Source organism: Apiospora kogelbergensis (genome assembly GCF_038363985.1).
Source record: "Apiospora kogelbergensis strain CBS 113332 chromosome Unknown utg000005l_segment0_segment0, whole genome shotgun sequence".
Classification (NCBI taxonomy): Eukaryota; Fungi; Ascomycota; class Sordariomycetes; order Amphisphaeriales; family Apiosporaceae; genus Apiospora; species Apiospora kogelbergensis.
This window is the reverse complement of record NW_027117422.1, coordinates 2,143,550-2,165,458: the sequence shown is the minus strand read 5'-3', so window position 1 is coordinate 2,165,458 and position 21,909 is coordinate 2,143,550. Positions and strand designations below refer to the sequence as shown.

General features: G+C 52.2%; 7 protein-coding genes across 7 annotated transcripts; 6 read left to right on the top strand and 1 right to left on the bottom strand.

The window, feature by feature from the left end:
• Positions 1–63: 63 nt before the first annotated feature.
• Positions 64–5,688, bottom strand: PG998_007298 (uncharacterized protein; the record flags this gene model as incomplete). Its single annotated transcript, XM_066874114.1, is given in 3 exon segments — positions 64–759; positions 776–2,587; positions 2,638–5,688. The coding sequence occupies 3 exon segments, from the start codon at positions 5,686–5,688 to the stop codon at positions 64–66; spliced, it is 5,559 nt and encodes a 1,852-aa protein (XP_066730059.1).
• A 1,340-nt stretch (positions 5,689–7,028) lies between these two features.
• Positions 7,029–8,764, top strand: PG998_007297 (guanine nucleotide exchange factor; the record flags this gene model as incomplete). Its single annotated transcript, XM_066874113.1, has 5 exons — positions 7,029–7,188; positions 7,243–7,317; positions 7,371–7,447; positions 7,502–8,610; positions 8,662–8,764. The coding sequence occupies 5 exons, from the start codon at positions 7,029–7,031 to the stop codon at positions 8,762–8,764; spliced, it is 1,524 nt and encodes a 507-aa protein (XP_066730058.1).
• Positions 8,765–9,864: 1,100 nt separating this feature from the next.
• Positions 9,865–11,028, top strand: PG998_007296 (uncharacterized protein; the record flags this gene model as incomplete). The annotated part of the gene is made up of 2 exons (XM_066874112.1): positions 9,865–10,695; positions 10,750–11,028. 2 exons carry the CDS (start codon positions 9,865–9,867, stop codon positions 11,026–11,028), a joined length of 1,110 nt encoding a protein of 369 aa, XP_066730057.1.
• A 659-nt stretch (positions 11,029–11,687) lies between these two features.
• On the top strand, positions 11,688–12,837 carry PG998_007295 (Mannose-P-dolichol utilization defect 1 protein; the record flags this gene model as incomplete). The annotated part of the gene is made up of 2 exons (XM_066874111.1): positions 11,688–12,293; positions 12,538–12,837. Coding segments are annotated over 2 exons (906 nt in total), but the record flags the coding sequence as incomplete, so codon positions are not given.
• A 1,962-nt stretch (positions 12,838–14,799) lies between these two features.
• On the top strand, positions 14,800–17,368 carry PG998_007294 (uncharacterized protein; the record flags this gene model as incomplete). The annotated part of the gene is made up of 7 exons (XM_066874110.1): positions 14,800–15,015; positions 15,385–15,551; positions 15,599–16,055; positions 16,211–16,419; positions 16,470–16,544; positions 16,599–17,180; positions 17,245–17,368. 7 exons carry the CDS (start codon positions 14,800–14,802, stop codon positions 17,366–17,368), a joined length of 1,830 nt encoding a protein of 609 aa, XP_066730055.1.
• Positions 17,369–17,996: 628 nt separating this feature from the next.
• PG998_007293 (RNA polymerase II mediator complex component Med8) lies at positions 17,997–18,879 on the top strand (the record flags this gene model as incomplete). Its single annotated transcript, XM_066874109.1, has 2 exons — positions 17,997–18,127; positions 18,219–18,879. Coding segments are annotated over 2 exons (792 nt in total), but the record flags the coding sequence as incomplete, so codon positions are not given.
• Positions 18,880–20,607: 1,728 nt separating this feature from the next.
• Positions 20,608–21,174, top strand: PG998_007292 (uncharacterized protein; the record flags this gene model as incomplete). The annotated part of the gene is made up of 1 exon (XM_066874108.1): positions 20,608–21,174. The coding sequence occupies one exon, from the start codon at positions 20,608–20,610 to the stop codon at positions 21,172–21,174; it is 567 nt and encodes a 188-aa protein (XP_066730053.1).
• Positions 21,175–21,909: the final 735 nt, after the last annotated feature.

The following is a 21,909-nucleotide window of genomic DNA, read 5'->3' as shown; positions in this document are numbered from 1 at the left end:
TCATCCCAACTATTCCTTTTTATTGGGGAGTAGATAGGGGTTTTTGCTTGTGGTGGTATCATATTATCTCGGCTGCTGGCTGCTGAGGGTTCGTCCTCTACTCTCGGCGTTGTAGAGCTCTCTCTTGATGTCGTAAAACATGTCTTCGATCTTGCTGACCTCGTCCCTCGACAAGGCCGCCGTGCTCAGCCCCACAAGTCCGCCTCGGAGTGCCGACATGATCTTCTCCATTGATGACTTCTCTGCCGGCGGTGTCGAGCTCGCCTCAGGGCCCTCCTCTGCCGGATCATCGCTGGGAATCATATAAGACGGGTCCTCCTCGGTGGTAACATCGGCCATCACTTCGGATGGCTCGGTCGTGGCTGGGTCTTCCTCGACTTCTTCGCCCTCACTTTCAACCTCTTCCGCCATGTCTTGTTCTTCTACCTCTTCCTCTTCCTCTTCCTCTGCCTCTGAGTATTCCTCCTCCACCTCCGACATGGTCACATCAACAAGGTCCGCTGGAACCACGTCTGTTCTCTCGAACGAGTCATTGACGGTGGTTTCAACCCCTTCACTCTGCTGTGAGGCCTCCTGGACGATCTGTAGGTGGATCGCCTCGCTTTCGTCGGCAGATGCCGGCGACGGAACATCTGCTTCCATTTCCATTTCATCATGATCGCGATCGGAAGATGCGCGCGACGAGCCTGAAGGTTGTTCTCTGCCAGAAATCTCGGACGGCTCCAACGACGTGTCTAGGCCACATGTCAGATGATGATACTATTGCGGTTGTCACGGAGCGAGGAGGTAGGTGCTGATGGGGGATGGGCTTACTGTCGTCGTGGGCTGGCAGAAGCTGGCCGTCAGGCACCGGCATCGCCGCTTCGTTGTCCGAATCGACATCTTGTTTGCGGTGCTTGCGCTTTTTGCTGCCAGAGTCCTGGGATTGGGAACTTTCTTCCTGGGCCCTCTTCCGCTTATTTTGGGTGTTGGCAACGGATGCTTGGGAGTTGTCGGGCTCGGCCGGCGTTGAGGCAACGGCAGGCGATGCCTCTTCAGTCCGGCTCTTGTTTCTTGTCGACCTACGACGTGTTTGTCCATTATTGACAGTAATGCAGTCCTTTGCAGGTGACTTCCTTTTCCCTTTCTTCTCCAACATTTCCATGCCGTCCTCTGGCAGATCATCGCATTTCCGCGAATCGAGTTCGACAACAAGACGCAACATGCTACGCTCATCTACATCACTGGCGTCAAACGAGCAATCAGCAGCAGGTTGGGATGCTGCTTTGGTGGGATGCTGCTTTGCCTTGGCTTGGGATCGCAGAGTCCGAGGTGAATGATTGGGGCTGCTTAGAGCGTCAACGTACACGTCAGTGTCAGACCGTGGCGTCCCTTGCTCTTTTGGGAATCTGGACGTAGTGGTCGGAGTGGCAGGGTCTTTACTTGCTACCCCCTCTTCAGCGTCCAGTACATTAGTCTCGTCTTCAACATCGGCCTCGTCGGCTTCATCCTCGACCACATCCTCATTCATTTTCACGTTGTCGTCCACTGATGTAGGCTCCAGTGATTCTTCTTCTGGCAATACTTCATTGGATGGTTCATGTGGTGTGGGAGCGACTGATTCATACTGTTGAGGTGCTGATTGTCGATTCCGCGAAGGTGAATCAGAAATGGGCGATGACGGTGGCCAGTCGTCCAAGACGATGCTACTGCTGGACTGCGGCTTGCTGAGTTCTGGCATAAGGGGATATCGTCGGGGTTCAGGGGGTGAAGAAGGTACGTCATCTGTCATCTCCTGATCATTATCGATAATGATAGCTTGGCCCCGTCGCGGTGTAGGCGTCAAAGATGCATAATCCTCGATCCTACGATGTGATTTTGGAGTCGACTTTTTCTCAGGCGTTGCAATGGGCGTCGTAGAGTTGACTAACGATAGGCGAGTTGATCTGCGCTGCTCAACGCTTGATTTGATCTCGGGGAAGAGTGTGGCATTGTCCCGCTGTCGTTCTCTAACTTCCCTCTGGCGGTCGGTCAGTACTTGAGATTCGGCGTTATTGTGTGTAGGCGAGGAGGACGCGATTGCAGCAAATTGAATCTGGGAGTCGTCGTGTCTCAGACGAGGAGTAGCGCTTTTTCGAGTAGACCTTGGCTGTGACACTTCAGGCGTGTTATTTAGGTTGCGCTTCGCTGGCAGCGACAGCTGTACAGATCCAGGCGTTGATCGCCGGGATGTCGGTCTGCTCATCTGAGGTGTGCCATTGAGTGAGCCCCTTGGTGGCTGTTTGAGGACAGCTGAATCATCTTCCTGGGAATCAATGAAGGATGGCGCTTGACCACTTGCTTCGTTGCTTGAATCGTTTAAGCCAGGAAGGACGATATCGACATAGGGTCGGAGTGAAAGCAGCACCGCTTTCAGCTTGTCGGGATATTGAATGTCGTCTCTCCGCTCGAACACATTGTTCCACATAATGGTAGCAGCGCTGACGATGTGTTTGTGCTTGCTCTCGAAGGCTGAACACAGCAGTGGCTCAATGGTGTTTAGCTGAAGCCCCTCGGTGCTGTCTGCCTCGGCGAATATATGGCAGATACGACTCCAAAGTTGTTTTACCTATGCAATATTAGCTTCGCTTATCTACTACATTTTCTGTCAAAACATACCGCTTCAGACAGTGCAGTTGACTGTCGACTACTATATAATTCACCTGCGTCGCGGATCCAGGCCCCGACCCCATTCTGGATTATAGCTAGTGCCTTAATCGCCGCCTCCTGGTTACATCGCAGCAAGAAACCGGAGATGTCTTCCAGGAGTGAGCAAATCGCCATACTAATTGCATCGTCGTAGCGCTGATACGCCACCTCGAGGAGGTGATTTATGAGCCGGTATAGATTGTCGAAGGGATCGTAAGAGACAGATCTTGCCCCTCCAGCAGAGGTACCCCAAAGTCGACGTCGGGCGGCATCTAGCGCCTGGCGATCTCGTGGGTGCTTTGCGTTCGATATTAATTCCGAGCCAACCTTTAGCAGAGTTGGTTTGAACATGACATCATACTGGGCAGTCATGGCCTCAATAGCACATCTGGCTAGGGGCTCGATAATCGAGATAGCGCAGCCTGCTTCACCAACTTCCGCAGCAACGCGTATGAAAAGACTCTGGAACAAGGACTGCCAGCGTTCACAAGGTAAATTCGGGGTTGATCTGATGCCCCGCTCCAGATGTCTCACAATTTCACGATACTCATGACCGAGGGTAGGCTGACCATTAGAGCTCGTGGAGGATTGGCTCACTTGGCTATCTAGGCAATTGGATAGAGTATCAGAGATCGCTAGCCACGGGCCGAAGGGAATTAGTGTCTCCATAGGAATAAGTTGCATCAATTCCTGAGCGAGATCGACCTTAGCCCGTGAGGATTTGTTTGACATGACAGACAGGAAAGGCGCAAGTACCCGTTGAATGAGAGTCGCCAAGTCCTGGCCGTCGTCGGTGTTTGGCGGTAGTGTGGAGAGAATAGAAAATAAGTGGTGTAGAGGCGTCCGTGTTTGTGCTTGACCCTTTGCAGGTCGGTGAGATGGAGTTGCAACGGGGACAAATGTATTTTGGTTGCCCATCGAAAGTTGCCTCTCGGTGAATGGGAGGAGCCCAAGGGCATCTATCATAGTGCCGATGTAGATGCTGGTTGCTTCAAAGAAAGTAGTAGATTTATACCCCATCTCCTCAGCATTTTCTATGCCGCGAGACCACACTTTGAGCAGGAGTGTGAAGGAGTGGGCTAAGAAAGTCGCCGTGTCCGTAGATACTTTGACCTCCTTACTCGCAGCAGAGGCCACGGCGCCAACGAGGGCCCGCCAAAGCTTTGCGGCGGCGGACTCAGGCTTTGCCAAGTCGAGATATGACCTCAACAAGATTTGTTCAACAATCCCGAACACTCTCGAAGCATTGTGCCTTACCCATTTGGCATCGAGTGAGGGCAGGTCCTCTGGTTTGACCAATGGGTCTAACCAGACATGATCTTCCTTCCAGATTCGAGGCGTGGTAGAGTCTAAGAGCCCCGTGAGAATGACAGTGGCTTGAGCTGTATGATCGTGCAGGAAGCCAACTGCCTTTTCTGTCGACCTGACTTCTGCCTCGGAAACGATCATACGCTGGAAAAGGGGTCGAACACTAGCATCCCAGAAGGCATCGAGCTGGGCAGTGCTGGTGTTCGGTTTGAATGCATAATAGTAAAGGTTGCATATACTACCAAAAACAACCTTACGCAACTCTGCACTCTGCTTGCCGGTAGATCTGCGCTTCAACTGGCTCAAGAAGGGCTGGCAGATGGTAGTTATCGTTTTCGCAAAGGACTGGTCGTTGAGCTGGAGTGAATAGACAAGGCGATTCCAGGCATAATTGGCTTCCAACTTTGTTTGGAAGTCACTGCTATTGAAGCAATTCTGAATAATCTCCAGCCACGGGCCAAAGAACTCCCAACGGTCCACAGGGCACCTCATCAGAAGTATCACCACACTCCAGATCTGAGGTACTGCAGTGGAATCGGACTTCTCCTTCAGCATTGCCCTGAGACGACTGACGTAAAGTTCGATATATTTTGTCTCCTCTACTGACATTTGTAGGATTTCCATGACTCGTCTCGAGAATTGCTTCTCTTTAGCGATGGTGAAGCTGGCCTCCATGCCTAAAGCAATGGCCGAAGCACGGATTTCCTTAATATTGCTTAGCATGTCCTCAAATAAATCGAGCAGCCAGTCGGAATGATTTATCATGTGCGTCTTCGATTGTTTGATGAGGCGGCGATAGATGAACAGGCGAGACTGGACTATGCTCTTGCCCTGGACACGATCCTCAATCGTATGAAGCGAGGCCACCAATCTGCCTACGCGGTCGGCGGTCATGACCTTGGGAGAGAAGTCTTGGTAGGCCACCACCTGCATAAGATGACGGGTCACGTCTTTGGGTGCCGTTGCGTCTTCAAAGGACCGAATGCAATGGTCGACAATGAAAACGCCGAAATCGTTTGATAAAGTCGAGGCAATAGCGGGATAGAACATGAAGGTGCTGAGGAGCATCAGTGCATGATTGACGAGCGACGAGTCTGAGGACCCCTCGGGGGTCTTTGCCGTAACGTCTCGCTGTATGAATTGCATGAACAAGCTCATCTTATCTTGTAAAGCAATGCGGTCAGGAAGGTTGTTTGAATTCTTCAAAACACGCACAAGCATCATGTAGGCATCGACCCTCATGTCTCGGTCGGCCCCTGCGAGCTGCTGGACGGTAGATTCCAACATCTTGACAATATCAATAGGTCTGGAATTACCATCCAACCCCACCGATGGGTCCAAGGGATTGACGACGACCGGGGGCGACGGCTTCAGTATGGATTTGATCGGTCTACTGCTCGACTGCGCAGATTTCGTCGACGATGTTGATACGGGTGTCGGGTGTTGCAAATTCACATTGTCGACATACGCGGGAGCTTCGCAATATTCGGGCTGGCTCGTGAAGCCGACCTTCTTGCGATTCCGGCGCGAGGTTGGGTTGGATAAATCGGACGACTCTGGCGAAAAGCTAGGCGGCGTGTGTAGAGAATGGGGGCCAAAGATGTGCTTCTTCCTCGAAGTCAAGTCCGGATTCGTATTCTTCTCCCTGGGTGGAGTCGGTGGTCGAGCCGGCAAAGCTTCTAGAGCGTTGGGAACTATCACTTGCGGTACCATGACTGCAAGCCCGCCGCTTGCTGACTTGCTCGGCCACCGCTGGATGCCCTGCTGCTGTCGACGATGAGGCCGAGGATCATGAGATAGCTGTGGGTGTTCGGGCTCGGAGGGTTGAGGTCGGATGCGATACACGAGAAGGAGGTGGGACGAAAGACGGCGGCGATCTGTTAGGGCCCAACTCCAAATGAAAGCGAGTGGAATGCTTTTCGGGTCGCTTTTCGCTTGTTCGCTGAAGGGCACGATGTATGAAATCAAGTAGGCAAATATGCCATCAGGCGGGAATGGCGAGTCACAGCAAAGCGAGCTTTGTCTTTACTGTGCAATTCTACTAATACGCATTCGAGTAGATTGGCTTTTTCGAGAAACGCGTTGGATTCGCGCCGGAGGCCAGGTAACAGGGTCGCGTAACGCGTCTTTGGCCTTTCTAGGCACCCCTGTTAAAGTGGTTTCCCCAGCCTTCCAGACGCGTTCAAGGTCCCCGTTTAGCTTAGTGCTAGCAGAACAGCGCACTGACGGAGCGCTGGATAGGTACGGTACGGGGATACAACCACTCAGAGGGTGCGTTTGGCGCGAAACTGCGGGGCAGCCTACAGTCCAACGAAGACTTGCGCCACAGTGCGGAGCCAGCTGAATCAGATCAGATGCTGAATCCCAACATCGGCGGGGCTTCCTCCCGCAACTGACGTTTGCACCGGGCCGGATGAATGAATCTTAGCTACTTGATCCGTACATGCACAGCTGCTCCAGCATATATATTTATTTGGCTGTGTGGTAAATTCCCTAATACATTTATTCCTCCCGGCATCGATGCACACCAGACTGGCTCCTCGGACTTAGGCCAATCCAGCCCCTATCAAGTATCTTTATTGGAAAAGGCCACCTTTTGATCCGTACCGCAGCTTAGATCTCCGTGTCTTTCCAAGTACGTATTCGGTCCTGGGAGGCGTCAATCGTCACTGGGCTCTTGGGCTCTGAAAACGGAACTACCCCAATACGGTAGGTAACCTTAGGTACGTCGTCTGCCGCCCTTAACAAGATGTTCTCTTCCAAAGTCTCGGTTTTAGCCTTGTTGCGCCTCTATCAATCCTCCTCGCAATGGTAGTCCTGTGATCTGGCCGAGGCTTGACGTGGTCGTCTCTTTCATCACCTCCTGTCAAACCTCTCGCCGCATCATCACTTATTAACTATACCCTCAACCCTGGCCTCAGCCTTCCATTTTATTGTTGGACTGTCTCTCACTGATTAGCTTGGCATAAGATCTCATTCTCTCAACAGTGATAGTCCACTAGATATTCAGTTTTGTTTTACATGCCTGTCATTCCGGAACACTCAAGCTTACCATGCCTCAGCAGTCCTACCAAGAAAGGCCTGGCCGTCTCAAGCGACTGTTCTCCCATCAGGACAGCCCCCTTTCCAGTCCCAAACTAGCGCCCGATATCACAGAGGTCAAGATGGCACACCTTAGTTCGCCACCGGCCATGGGCAACTTGGTTGGGCCAGGTCAGTACACGCGCGCATGGGGTTTCAGGACTTATCAGCTAAACATGCAAATAGAGAAGCTTGCTGCCGTAACAGAGTTGATGTCAAAGTTGAGCAAAGACTTAGAGGCTATCTGCCTCTTACCTCAGCGTAAGTCTTGAGTAATTCGCGAAGCTCATTGGCTGGTTCTGACCCGTTGTTAGAACGAGATGCGGCTTTAGAAGAACTCAAGATATATGGAAGGAACCCACAGAATGCCGATCCAATCTTTACCAAGCAGGTAGGTTGAGTCGATTTCAGTGTTGTGAGCTTTGTTACTTACTATATTATCCAGGGTATCGAGACACTTTCCCGGCATTCATTTCACAGTCCTTCGAGCAAGACGTCAAGGAATGCCCTGCGGTGTCTATGCAATGCTATGCTACTGAAGCCTGATACGCGTCAGATGTTCGTCGATTTGGGCTTCGAGTCCAAGGCTTGCAGCCAACTCAAGAACGACAACAGGGACGATGAGTTCCTCATCTCGAGGGTCATTTTTCTCACGACATACAACACCAATGTGGACATAGAAGCTTTAGTCGACAAGCATAACCTAGCAGGTATTATTACAAAAAATCTTGAACGACACGCGAAACGGTCCGCCATGCCGGACCCTCCTCCTCCTGATCCCATGCAGGAGATGGCATTGGTAGAGACCCTAAAGCTGCTGTTCAATATCACACACCACTGCAAGGACAAAACATCCTCGTTTACTCCCTGCATACCGCATATTGTCATCTTGCTGTGTCAATCTACGATAGGATCCAGCAAACCCTTGGATCCACCTATCGGCACTTTGATCAACGCTCTACTCAACCTGGATCTCGGCGCAAAGGATATCCAGACAGCATTGTTCCCACCAGAGGAAAACACTGTTCTTGCCAGCCGCCTGGTAGAGCTCATGAACCATTCGAGAAAGGCTTATGGTAACGAAGAGCTTGAGAACACGGTTACGGCTTTGGTCGGGGTCCTAAGGGCCACGCATGAGTACGCCCCGGAAGAAGTGAAGGCTTGGATTCGCGGGCAGCTATTGCCCACCGAGGAAGATCGAAACGAAGTATTGGGACAAAGCAGCACCCTACCATCGTGGTTGCTCCGCAACTCAACCAATCCAGTCACTCCTCAATTAAGGGACGCCATCTCTAACCTTCTGTTCGATATGTCGGATAGGGATGCGACAAAGTTCGTTGACAACGTTGGCTATGGATTCGCGTCGGGTTTCCTTTTCAATCGGAATCTCCCCATACCTCAAAATGCGCAAGAAGCTTTCGCAAATGCCGGAGGCCGCGAGGTGAATCCAATTACGGGCCAGTTCCTTGACAGCGAGAAACATCCAGAAATGCCTGAGATGACTGAGGAAGAAAAAGAGCGAGAGGCCGAGAGACTCTTTGTTCTGTTCGAAAGGTCAGTTTCTATTTGAATACTCTGACAATGCGATTCGCTAACGACATATAGATTGAGGGCCAATGGTCTAATTACTGCGGAAAATCCGGTTCGGACAGCCCAGCAATCGGGTCGGTTCGAGGAGTTACCGGACGATTACGAAGATGTGGACTGAAGCACATCATGACAACGTATGCATGCGCGCCTCGGGTCAAGAGAAGTAAACCAGTGGCTTCTGTTTGCGAAGAGATGGGGGTGAATCGTTTCCCTATGTGGTAGTTCCCGAAATACACATATATACACCAACTCGAGTATTAACACCATGAGTTACACAGTACACATTCAGATTTTAATGATTTATGGCACCGTTCATTGTACCGTCATGATGTAAAGTGAGGTGCTTTCGGCATAGATTTCCCCATATCTCAATGCGAGCTGCAGTCGTAGCCATCACAACCCATTTTACTCGGTGCATCTGGAGGAGCTCGACAGCATCATCTCATGACCTTATGATGGTAAGAGCTACATAGCTGAGACTCTATGCTACAAAGTGCGGTTACTGGACTTGAGTCACTTGAGGTGGATCTTGAAAAGTCCCTGTACCTGCCCATCTTGGGGTAACAAGAATGGCGTTATAGATTCCTTTCGGATTTTGAAGGACTACAGACATTGTCTATGTACGATTGTGTTCCATTCAGATGTAAACCAGAGCTACTAGGTGTTTCGAAAGATAGATGCAATGCAATATTGGATTGTTCTAGTGGGGGGCTTTCGCCGCGTTCTATAGTTTGATATTGTCATTGAGAACCATACAGAGTAGGTGGTTTCTGTTTACTGCACCTGCAGTACCGCACCTTCTTCGGCTTAAAATTACCAAACCCAACGCAACACATGATCGGATGCTCTAAACACTCCCTCATCCTACATCAACAACCTTAGACTTTAAGGAATTCTTTGGGTCGCCTAGAGAGAATACTACATCGATTATTCTTCCGTTCTTTCTTTCTTGTGTTTTTGTCACTACAACTGTGATTAAAGAACTCGGCATCTCTCCATACAACCTAAACCTACCCTACCTGGTCTTGATCTTGGAGCAAAAGGACGAAAACTGGGTAAACTGCATCCTGTTTCTTTATTTACTGTTCTTTCTCTCCTTTCAGAAGCCCGGGTTGGGCAAAGTTATCCCGGCTACCCCTCTGCAATAATCACAAGCTGATGGGTACTGCTCAGTCATCACAGCAATCAACAGGGATTCAACAAAGGACTGCCGCTATTATGCCTCCTCAAGACCAAGAGACATCTGATTCGGAAAGCGATAGTTCGCTATACTTTGGCCAGCCTCCCAATGGTTTGGAGGACATGGAGAACAATGTCCCTCGTATCACAGATGAAGATGATCAGAATGAAAATGATCAGCATGATGATCGTGAGGACGATGATGATGAAGATGAAGACGATCAGACTTTGGAAAAGAACAGAAAGTCAACGCGTAAGCTTGCCCGTTTCAGTGACGAGGTCGAGATCATTCAGGGGGACACCGACGCTGATAAGTCTATCAAAGGTCGCGGTTCTGCTGCCATTCGTAGTGCACGGAAGGGACGTGGCAGCAGAGCAGATAATCCCAGGACCCCCGTCACTGCTACTGGAAATGCGGAGGACGATGACGTGGATGCTGATGATTCGGAGATGCATCGGGTTCACAAGATTGTAAGCCGTCTTAAGAAGAAAGCGGAGGAGAATCACCCGTCTGGCAAGAAAGGCAAAAGACCTACAGCAGAGGTGGCCGAAGAAGATGTCGCAGATGAGGTACCCAAGCCAGCAAAGAGACGTGGTCGTCCTCGCAAGATCGCCAAGCAGGAAGAGGCAGACCAGGTGGCCTCCAAGTCTCCTAAAGCAGGTCCTGGTAGTAGTCGTTCTATGACGCGAGCCTCTCGCGAAGATTCGACGCCACTGTCAAATCTAAAACAAGCCAGCGAGTTGATCGGCTCATCCCTCAAGCGTAAGGGCGTCAGCAAGGCCGGAGCTGAAGGCTCACCACGAAGGTCTGCCCGGGCTGCTGCTCTGGCCGATAAGGCAGCAAAGGCTCAAGCAGCCGATGACAAGAAGGTATTTAGATTCTGCAGTTTTCACCACTGTTTAAACCATTTCTAATATTTCCAGGCCAAGGAGACCCGGGATGCCACCCCTGCCCCTAAGCGTCGTCGCTCCACTGTTAAGAAGCGAGGTGCCAACAAGAAGGACGAGAAGCAAGACGTTGATAAGAGCGGTGTCTACGTCGTAGAAAAAATCGTCGGGCACCGAATCGATAAGAAGACGGGAGAGTCACTATATGAGGTGAAGTGGAAGAATTACCCCAACTCACAGAATACTTGGGAGCCAAGAGGCAACCTCGACGGGTGTGCCAAGATACTCAACGACTATCTTGCAATCATTAATTGATTGGGCAGGGAGGAGGCTTCCACGAGAATTGGTTTCTGCAGTTACCAGTGGGGATGATAATTGCATCTTTCTCATAGCGCGCCAGCGCTGGACATTGCTTTTACATACATGATGGCATTGGTGAAGCTGGCATTCGAGGAGCGCGGTGAGCGCGTTGGTTTTCGATGCCATCAATTCTACAGCGTTGTTGTTGATGCATGATAAATAGAATTGACACAAATCATAAAACCACCAGCCAGGTATTCCATTCGCCAGTAGGCAGTTTTTTTCTTCCCAGGCCGCTGCGACAATACTATAAATTGATGCTCTCAAAACGACTAGGTTATTGTTCTGGAACGACGTTGGAAGCTATTCCCTGCACTGCAGGCCAAGTCTTAGTGAGGTCTCTGTGTGTGTGTGTGGCTCCAACTAAGGCAGACTCACTTTCCGACCCTTCTTTCTTTCCAGCTGGGTTTGGGTTAAAACCCTTACCCCTTGTCGCCGCGTCCCCACCTTTTCGTCACCCTGAACTTTTCCGCAACAGCTGTTCTTTTTCGCGTAAGACTTTGCAATCTGGCAGGTCCTAACGGCATTACTCTGGCGACGCCCTCAGAGGAGACTCCTGAACATCCAACCCTCCTCCGAAGCATACATACCCTCAACGCCACCCGACCGTCAAGATGGAGGCTCTCAAGTCCGCGCTGGAGCCCCTCCAGCCCATTACGAACAACCTCCCGGGCCCGATCCGCGACCTCGGCGTCTCGATCATTGGCGAGACTTGCTACAAGACGCTGATCCTCGACCTCGACCCTACGGCGACCGAGTGCGTGAAGCTGGCCATCTCCAAGGGCCTGGGCATCGGCATCATTGGCGCGTCCTCCATCGTCAAGGTACCGCAGATCCTGAAGCTGGTCAACTCCAAGTCCGCGTCAGGCGTCTCCTTTCTGTCCTACCTCCTTGAGACGTCGTCCTACCTTATCTCGCTGGCCTACAACGTCCGTAACGGCTTCCCTTTCAGCACCTTCGGCGAGACCGCCCTCATTCTCTGCCAGAACGTTGTCATCACCGTCCTCGTCCTCAACTACAGCGGCCGGGCTGGCGTCGCCGCCCTCTTCGTCGCCGCGCTCGCTGCCGGCGTCGTGTCGCTGTTCACCGAATCCGTCATTGATTCGAACGCGCTGAGCTACTTGCAGGCCGGTGCCGGTGTTTTGGGTGTCGCAAGCAAGGTGCCCCAGATCGCCGCAATCTGGCAGCAGGGTGGAACTGGGCAGTTGAGTGCTTTCACTGTAAGTTTGCGATCTAGGTTTTGGACGAAAAGCTCAGGGTCTTGTCCGTGTCGAGCCATAAACAGTGGATCCTATGCTCCCATGTCAGGCTGTAGTTCCAGGCTCAGTCTGTAGACAGAGGCTAGCACAACTGCTGGGCCCAACGGCACCAGATCCATGACGACGCACCGTGGCCGACGATGACCATTGAGGACAATCAACATATTTAACATATCGATCATACGCGCTAACGGATTTTCTTTAGGTCTTCAACTACCTCGCCGGTTCCTTGTCTAGGATCTTCACTACGCTGCAGGAGGTGGACGACCAACTGATTTTGTATGGCTTCATTGCTGGATTCGCTCTGAACTGTGTCCTGGCCGCGCAGATGGTGTATTACTGGAATGCACCATCAGCCAAGGTTCGGGGCAAGAGGAAGGAAGCCCCCCGTAGCTGCGCCTTCGAGCTCTGGGTCGTCAACTGCGACTCCCAAGAGCAAGGGCCCGACAACACGCCGCCGTGGTTGATTAGCGGCTTGGTGCATAGACGCCCGATGTCAGTCGCATGTATGTCGATCTCGAGGCAAAGTTTATTACTTTTAATACACATCACCTTCATCACTGCCAAGCCATACTTGACCCTATGATCAGACCAATGTTTCGGGCAATGCTACGTAAATCATCAATGAAAGTGCCCGGGAACCAACGCGAATCCTGGGGCAAGACACGGGCGGGTTTCTCCGGGCAGTCGCAGCGGTATTGCTTATCAGAATATGTAAAGCGGCGGTCCATTACAGGCTTTATTTGCTTCGATTTCACAGTCTTGGCGCTGGTCTTGGCGTCGAGCACTCTGGATCAATCATGTGTTATGCTGGTTACATGACCTATCATTCACTCGTCTCCTAATACTACATTAGGCAACTTTATACTGTTCGCCAATCACAGCAACTCCAGGTTGCCCTCCGACCGCTCCGGGGTCTGGGCAAGTGGCGTACGGACTGGTTGCTCTGCCTCTCCCTCCCTCCAGCCTGCTAGATCAGATGATGTGAAAGCTTTTAGGCTTCCGCTGTACGCCAAGAAGTAACATGGCGGCCCGCAGATAGCTTTGCGGGCAGCGTCCACCCAAGCCTACTTACTGCCTACTGCTTACCGAAGGTTGACGCCTTCCCAAAGTATTGGAGTTGGGCACCAAGGAGAATGAGAACCAAAAGCAAGGCCAGACCGACGGATGCGTATCCCCTTACCGCAAGCCTCGTCATCCATATTGGATCCTCGTGCACTTTCCTCTATAATCCACTTGCCAAGAGAGATAGTCGTCTTGTGAGACAGTTCGAATAACTGTCTCCCGTTCGGCCATTCTACGCCGGAGGCCTTGGTTCCAGATCCATTTCTGGTGGATTTCCATAGGTTCGCAGCAGAAAAAGTCTCTAATTCCCTTCATCGTCATCCTGCCGAGGCATACACATCACCGTGTATAGGTAGCGCAGAGTGAGCTATGTCTGGGTGACGACGGTGTTGTCGCTCGTCGTCTCGATGCCGAGCGTACCGTTTCTGCCACTCCTTTCCACCAAGCCTTCTCTCCATGCAATGCTGACAACTAGGATCTGCATAATGAGCCATTGTATATAGAGCCGGCTTAAGGCAGCGAATGCTGTGGTCATGGTTTCCGATGCAGCGTGACAGCGTTGTGCGAGTAGCCAGCCGACACCGCCAGCCGGATAGATTGATTGTTTTTTTTCGATGATAGCCGACTCTTATCCGGGGCTTGGCTACATTCTTCCTATCTCTGCCGTCTATCGATCGTCGGCTTTGACGCAACCAAGAGACCCAGCAGCCGGGAAATGAGCTGGTAGGCGGACAACTATCAGTCGCATTGTTCCAGAACCTTTTTGCTCCATATTGCATGGTATGGCCATGTCAGAGATAACCAGCTGACCTACGAACTCTGAAGCCCACCTGAGTAGGTCGATTGGCTTCACGCTTCAGGGTAAGTCAGTTAGCAAGTCGGCCAGGGGCACCCAGGATGGCCGGCAGTCGGTCCGCCTTGTGTGAGCAATCAATTGACGGGCGACACCCGTTGGTGGTGTCTAAGGCCGCCTGTCCCTCCCCCGCTGGGACGCTGGGCAGGCTTTGATTCGACGCGGTGAGGGGGCGGTATCATGTATGACAGCCTGGACAGCACGGCGTATCGGATCAGCTGTACAATCTGTAGTAGTGCTGTTGCTTAAACGCCCCTGCATGCAGGACAACTAGCGCATCTCTATCTGAGCTAGGCTCGCCTAGTGTTGCACTTAGCGGCAGGACGTGGGACGGGCACTGGGCAGAACGCCGAGCACGCACGAGACCACGACCTTTTCCCCAGCATATCCAGCCTATCCAGCCCATCCAGCCCATCCAGCCCATCCAGCCCAGCCCCATCCCATCTACTGCTTGGTATCTCTGTCCTACACCCCCCTTCTTGGCACCCCAAGCAGCCAAGCTTTACGGCAAATAGCCTAGTCTTTCCCCAGGGGGTCGGATTATCAATCATGGGTATGGGCGAAATAAGCGGTGTCAAACGTGATATTTCACCATTCGCACGCAAGACTGAACAATACAAGTATCTCCTTTGTTCCCAGCCTTTGCCGGGCCTAGTCCTCGACGACTTGCTCTCTATCCTGTTCACTCTGGGACATACTCGAGGAACAGCAACAGGTAACTTCCCGTACTGGGTCATCTCTCTCCGACTTAGGTATTGCGCCTTCGTAAGCTTCGATTTCTCATTCATCCAAATTATTGCATCAGTGCTTCCTTGTTCTGCAAAGGTGGACTGGACAGCAATCTTCCTCTTTTTAACAGCCGCCGCATCGACCCTGCCTTTGGCTATTTGCTCATATCACCGTCCGTCCGTCTGTTCCTGTCAAGGCTATCATCCCCTGGCGCTTGGCTCGATTCATACTTGTATTTACTGGTGTCCCTTCCCAGCCCTCCTGCAACACAAATAAGCATTCCACGGGACGACTAGATCTCCCTTGACTCGTTTCTTTTCTTCTTGGCCAATTGCCCGCTTTCTGTTTATCTCGGGGCATTATGGCACCCGATCTCAACTCCATGCCCACTTCCCCTTCCCCCAGTACACCACCAACAACGGTCACCGTCCGCCACCGGCGGCGGCACCCATTGGTGGTGTCAATGGCAATGGCAATGGCAATGGCAACTCTTCACCTGCATCTGCAACCCCTGAGCAGCCCAATATTCTCTTCATCATGGCAGATCAGCTAGCCGCTCCTCAGCTCAAGATGTACAACCCGGATTCCCAGATCAAGACCCCCAATCTCGATGCCCTAGCCGCTCGATCCGTCCAGTTCGACTCGGCTTATTGCCCCTCCCCCTCTGTGCCCCTTCACGCATGTCCCTCATCACCGGCGTCTTGCCCATGAAGATTGGCGCATATGACAATGCAAGCCAGATCTCAAGCGACTGGCCTACCTATGCACACTACCTCCGGAGTAAGGGTTACCACACGGCCCTTGCTGGCAAGATGCACTTCATCGGAGACCAACTCCATGGTTATGAAACCCGCTTGACTAGTGATATCTACCCAGGCGATTTCGGCTGGGCCGTCAACTGGGACGATCCGGAACGCAGACTGGAGTGGTATCACAATGCGAGCTCCATCTTGCAAGCAGGCACCTGTGTGCGAAGCAACCAGCTGGACTATGACGAGGAGGTCATGTACAAGAGCAAGCAGTTCCTCTATGACCACATCCGTGAGGGGCCGGACAAGAGGCCTTTCTGTATGACGGTACGTATATGAAGAATAGAGCCAAAGTTTATGGATGGACACGACGCATAGCCGGGTAGGGATCTGGGAGACAGAATATCTGCTACAGATGCATGACCAACCCATCTCCAGCCCTTGTCATTGCCATCATGCTAACTGCGGCTGCCACACTCTAGGTCTCGCTCACACACCCGCACGATCCTTATACCATCGAAGAGAAGTACTGGGATCGCTATGAAGGAGTTGACATCGACCTTCCCAAGGTCAAGATCCCCAAAGAACAGCAAGACGCGCATAGCAAGAGGTTGATGAAAGTGACGGATATCTGGGATGAAGACTTCACGGACGAGCAGATTAAGCGGGCAAAAGAGCATACTATGGTGCTGTGAGCTTTGTCGATGACTGCATTGGCGAATTGCTCGATACCTTGAAAAGATGCCGGCTTGATAAGAACACCATCATCGTGTTCAGTGGCGATCACGGCGACATGCTGGGTGAGCGCGGTCTTTGGTGAGCTCATTCCCTGCATATCTTTCCGTTTTTTTGGTCTAACCTTGTATGAAGGTACAAGATGAGCTACTTTGAGAGTTCGGTTCGAGTGCCTCTCCTCTTCTCATACCCGCAGAAGTTCCAACCCCATCGCGTTACGCAGAATGTCTCTACACTGGACATCCTGCCCACCCTGTGTGATTTGGTGGGCACAAAGCCTTCTGTACATCTTCCCATGGACGGACTATCCATGCTCCCTCACCTCGAGGGACGTGAAGGCCACGATACTGTGATTTCGGAATACACCGGCGAAGGCACGATTAGTCCGCTCATGATGATCCGCCGAGGACCTTGGAAGTACATCACCTGCCCCACCGATGCGCCGCAGCTGTTCAACCTTGAGCGGGATCCTCTTGAACTTGTCAACCTCGCGAATGTGGCCTGTAAGGGGGAGCCCTTGACGGCAGAGGAGGAAGAGGCCAAGCTCAAATTCGCCAAGTTTGAGGCCGAGGCTAAAGCCAGATGGAACTTCGACGCCATCACTCAAGACGTCCTTCTTTCCCAGAGGAAGAGACGGGTAGTATGGGATGCCCTCAAGATTGGTCGGTTTGATTCTTGGGACTTTGATCCTGCTACACATGCAGAAGGCACTGCAAAGTATGTTGTGCCCGACCTATCCGGCTTTGTGCTTTTGGGAAATTGTGCTAATCCAAGGCAATAGGTACATTCGGTCATTCCTCCCCTTGGATGACCTTGAGCGCAAGGCCCGATATCCGACGGTGGACAAGTACGGGCATGAAACCAGTCGATTGATTGTCGACCAAGCCGGCTCTCATGGCGAGTAGTGTCTCGGCTGTACTAATGACTAACGACTGCACTTCAGTTTACATTCCCGGCGAATGAGAAGGCCTGACGATGACGATAGCACGACAAGGAGACAGATAAGGCGTTTTGATTTTGATTTGATGATAAACCTGGGTCTAAAAGCGACTGGTCTAAAATGATGATACCTCTTTCTTAGTTGATTTGTAAGTAGAGAGGTTAGTAGATGGCGTGTCGCTCGGCCTTGATTATCAATACTATATTTACCAATTTCACATCCCAAGTTGCCAAGACCCCCGTCAGTCAGTATGTATGTCCTCGTGACGTAGCAGTTTGAGCCCAAGGACGACCCTGCAGAAAGGATGCGGACCCTGGAGATCGAGCGTGGGGTTGCTTGAGTACGTACCCTGCCAAGTTCGATACTTATTTTGATATGCCTACCCCAGCCCAGATGTTGCCCGGCAATAGCCGCACGCCTTGAGCTTCGACTCTCTCTGACCCCAACTCCCCAACTCCCGACCAAACAAACTTCTGCTTGCGTCCAATCCAATCCACCCGCCAATATCTAAACATCGCCAGTCTCGGTCGTCAACCCTCCAGCCAATTGCTCCAACATTGTTCTCCATTTTCCATCACGCTTCATCCTACACCATGGCGTCACTCAATATCTCACCCGAAGAGCTCAAGGCCGTCGAGCAGACTCGCCAACGACTCTTTCAGCTTTCCAACAGTATTGGGAGTCTAAAACACGACGTGATCAACAGCCACCCATTACCCAACCTGTAAGTCTATGGCGTCTTGGCATCCTGTGGTGTTGATCTGCATACATACGAAGCAGAGAATGCTGATTGCCAATTATCGCGCCACAATTAGTGACTCCCTTCAAGCATCCGCCGATATCCTCCAGCACAACATAAGCTCGCTCCTTGATATCATCGCCTCCAAAGACAACAGGGAAGCTTTCAGCCGGATCGTCGTCCACCCGTCCACCAACTTCCCTGGCCGCACGCAAGAAGGTATACTCTACCAGCTCCTGCGGAAGAAGGCGGAGCCGGGCGTCGAGGCCTCCCTGGACGAGGGCCGCAAAACGTTTCGCGAACTCTGCGCCACGTCGGCAAACAACCACGGCAACCATCACGCAACGGCGGACGAGACTAAGGTGCGCGAGGACCTGGTGGACAAGTGGCTCGCGGCGCGCGACTACATGCTCAACGAGCGCATCCCGACGTACATGTCGCAAGAGGCGCAGCAGCCCTTCAGCGAGGAGGAGGTGGAGATGGGCGTCGAGAACGTGCGGACGGGCTTGCGGCAGAAGGTCGAGATGGTGGACGACCCGGACTCGGATGACGACGGCGAAGAAGAGGACGATGAGGATGAAGCCGCCGGGGGCGCGACGGCCGTGGGGGGGAGCAAGGACATCGAGATGCTTGATCGGCCGCCTCAGCCCTCGGGCGCGGCGGCTGGCCAGGGTGCGGGCCTAGCGTTAGGAGCGATGTTCAAGTCTATTTCTGGCCCGCGCCTTAGGCAAGGACAGGTCAGGGGGTAGCTGTTTCCTCCGATCGTAGACAACAAGCGTTGTCATTAAAACCGTGACTCAAGAGCATTGCCATCGACTCGGGCTGTTCGGGTGGAAAAATGCAATTCACGGCTCGATCGACTGCACTCTTCTTGGCTTCAGACTTTGAAATATAACATGCTTGGCTCTCATTATGTGATGGTAACACCAGAAACAAAATCATCAAGGTACTCGACGACTACGGTTGTCGCGTAGCGTAAGACGAAGCTCCCATATAATAAGCCGTATTGCTGGCTCAGTCTCAGACGGCACTGGCATTGGCCAAGGCCTTGTTGCTGATATGTAGGTCTGACTGGCTCTTCGGTAGTGTAAATTGTCTTACCCTTCGCTATCCTCCACGCAGCAGTAGATCGCGCTTTCCATGCTTTTTCCAAGGCCAAGAAAGATATTTATCACATTCTAATAGCATCGGCGGGGGATCAACTTAGGATCCAGATATGCAGCAGCAGAAGCAGCCAGTCGTTGTTTTGGCCTCTATGCACCACCACTAAGCATCACCTAACATGGATACAGAGAGGACTTTCGTATTTCCCTTCCTTGACTTGACCATCGAGCTTCGACTCCAAGTATACAAGTGCCTGCAACATCACCTACAAATCAGGAAATTCAACTTCCAGTGGTGTGACGACAAGGCCTGTGTCTGCAAACGGGTCGTCGAGAGAGGTAGTGACGATACTGCACCAACGAAACTGCTTTCGCCGTACCGCCCTTATGCCAAGATCCCCACCGCCGTACTCCAGGTGAAGCAGCAGGTAAGATGGCGTGGTGCCGGATGCTGGCGGGGGCCTCAATGAAAATAGGGAAAAAGGCTCGCGGCCAGTAGAAGTTATCTGTGTCGAGCGGATGTAGGATGTCGCATCTTGAGCCACATTGCGGTGCCTTTTTGGTCCACCCCCTGGCCGGGGAAGAAGAGGGCCCATGGCCTTATGTAGGGGGCAAGTGCATACATAAATACTGCACAACGCCAACCGCCGAAGATTGATGTCGACATACTGCACCCTTGCTTGTTTACTGGGCATCTTGGGTCTTGAAATTGATACCATTCCTTTTTCTTTCTTTCTGTTCGTTCCCCCTTGGATCACCAGATGCATATTCCGATGTCGTCCGTTCTTTCCCGTCTGTGGCTTCACCATAACGGGGTCAGTGACCCGCTTGTCATGTGGCCATTCGTTCACCTGCCACGTAAACATCGTCACTCTGAACAATAGGAGAGGCCAAGCGAACAAGTGACACTTTGACAAGCCGTCACAAACGACGCAGTTCTGGTCATGTTTTGGGCCCTTCTCTGTCCACCAATATTCGGTCAACGCCATGCACCCTTCTGGCTAACGCATAGAAGCACCTGCATGCCCCCCCTCACCCCCTTCTCCGGCGGAACTGGCCATCCCCCTTCCGATCCAGTCATATATACATACGTAACCAGACTGCCGCTTTGCCATGGAGTACGGCTCGTTCCAGGTCCTCAACAAACCTATTTGAGCCACTCGGGCCGAGGTGGATAAGGAGTTCTCGTTCGGGGAGTGGCAAGTCAGTCATAGACAAGAAACCAAAAACAACAAATTCGCAGTTAGGCTGGATATAGCCGTACACGAAGTATCAAATCGGCAATCACTATACATACTACCTACCTATTCCCTTCCCTACCTGTTTGGATCAGCACTCTTTTTTTGGGCAGCGTAAACAAAGATGGACATCGCCGCCCAAGGCCAAACAAAAACCCCTGAAACGGAAGCTCCCATGACTATAGCGGGGTTCAATACCATGGTCCTCTCCGTCGCCGCCACGCTATGCGGCCTCTTCGCGATCGTCACCCTCTCCGTGCGCCATGTCCGCCACGAGGCGCGGCAGACGCTCCTGCGACTGATGCGGCTGGTCGGCTTCGCCTTTGCGTACGGCGTCATCGGCCTCGTCTACGTTCCGATCCGGGTCCTGGACTGCGCTTCGCGGGCCTGGCCTTCTTCCTACTCCGAGGACGAGGCCGTGGACGAGTACGACGACGAAGGCGAGGAGGGCGAGGGCGGTGGTGCTTGGCCTGGCAAAGGCGGCGCGAGGAGCAACGGATATGGCTACGAGGACGAGTTCTGCAGGACGGGACAGGGCTGGCTGGCCACCGAGAGGCAGCACTATCCGGCGGCCACCAGCAGCACCTTTACTCGGTCCAACAGCGAAGTGAGCGATATTAACTTGAACGAGGCGAGCGACCTCGAGAAGGGCGTCTCGTCGCCAACGCGGAACAAGACAAAGCCATGCTAGACCAAAAAGAAAAAAGAAAACCAAAGACCGACAGTCGTTCTGGACGCACGCTACGTTTTGGATGAGCTGCCCATCGATCCGAACAGTAGAGCTGCTCATCGATCAGAACAGTAGCAGCAGCACCGGGGTTTCAGCTGGGCCTCTCTCCCTGTTTTTGTCAATAGAATTACTTCGCCGATGAGAGCGGTACGTGACCACGGCCAGTCAGCTCCTCGTTCCTTTGGGCTGTGAAGCCGGTGATTATTGAGCCAATCCGCGTAACGCAGAGTGCGTGTTCCATGGTTTGAAGCCTATTATATGGTGTGTGGTGTACGGAGCATTGGGGTTTGTATTGAAAGAAAGTCTAATTGATTGATTGATTGATTGATTCGATTGACAGCGACAGTAGCGCCGTTCCCAGACGGTGTCCCAGACGTCCCAAATGTCCGTGGGGGTTGCGACTTTGACGTTGAATGGCGCGGGATCAAATGTCCCGGAAAACAAGCCTTTTGTCCAAGCCGAGTTGGCTAATAATGGGCCTGCCTGTACTTGCATACTTACATATGTACTTACATATAAACCAGTCTTGGCCCTTGTGGGGGAATTCCACCCCATATATAAGGTTCGCCGTTGCAAGTAGATCGTCATGTCCCACATGTTGATTGCCCTGCTGCTTGCCCTGCTGCTTGCCCTGTTGATTGCGCAACACCCATCGCGGGTTTCCTGTTACGGGTGGGCACACTGGCCGGCTGCTTG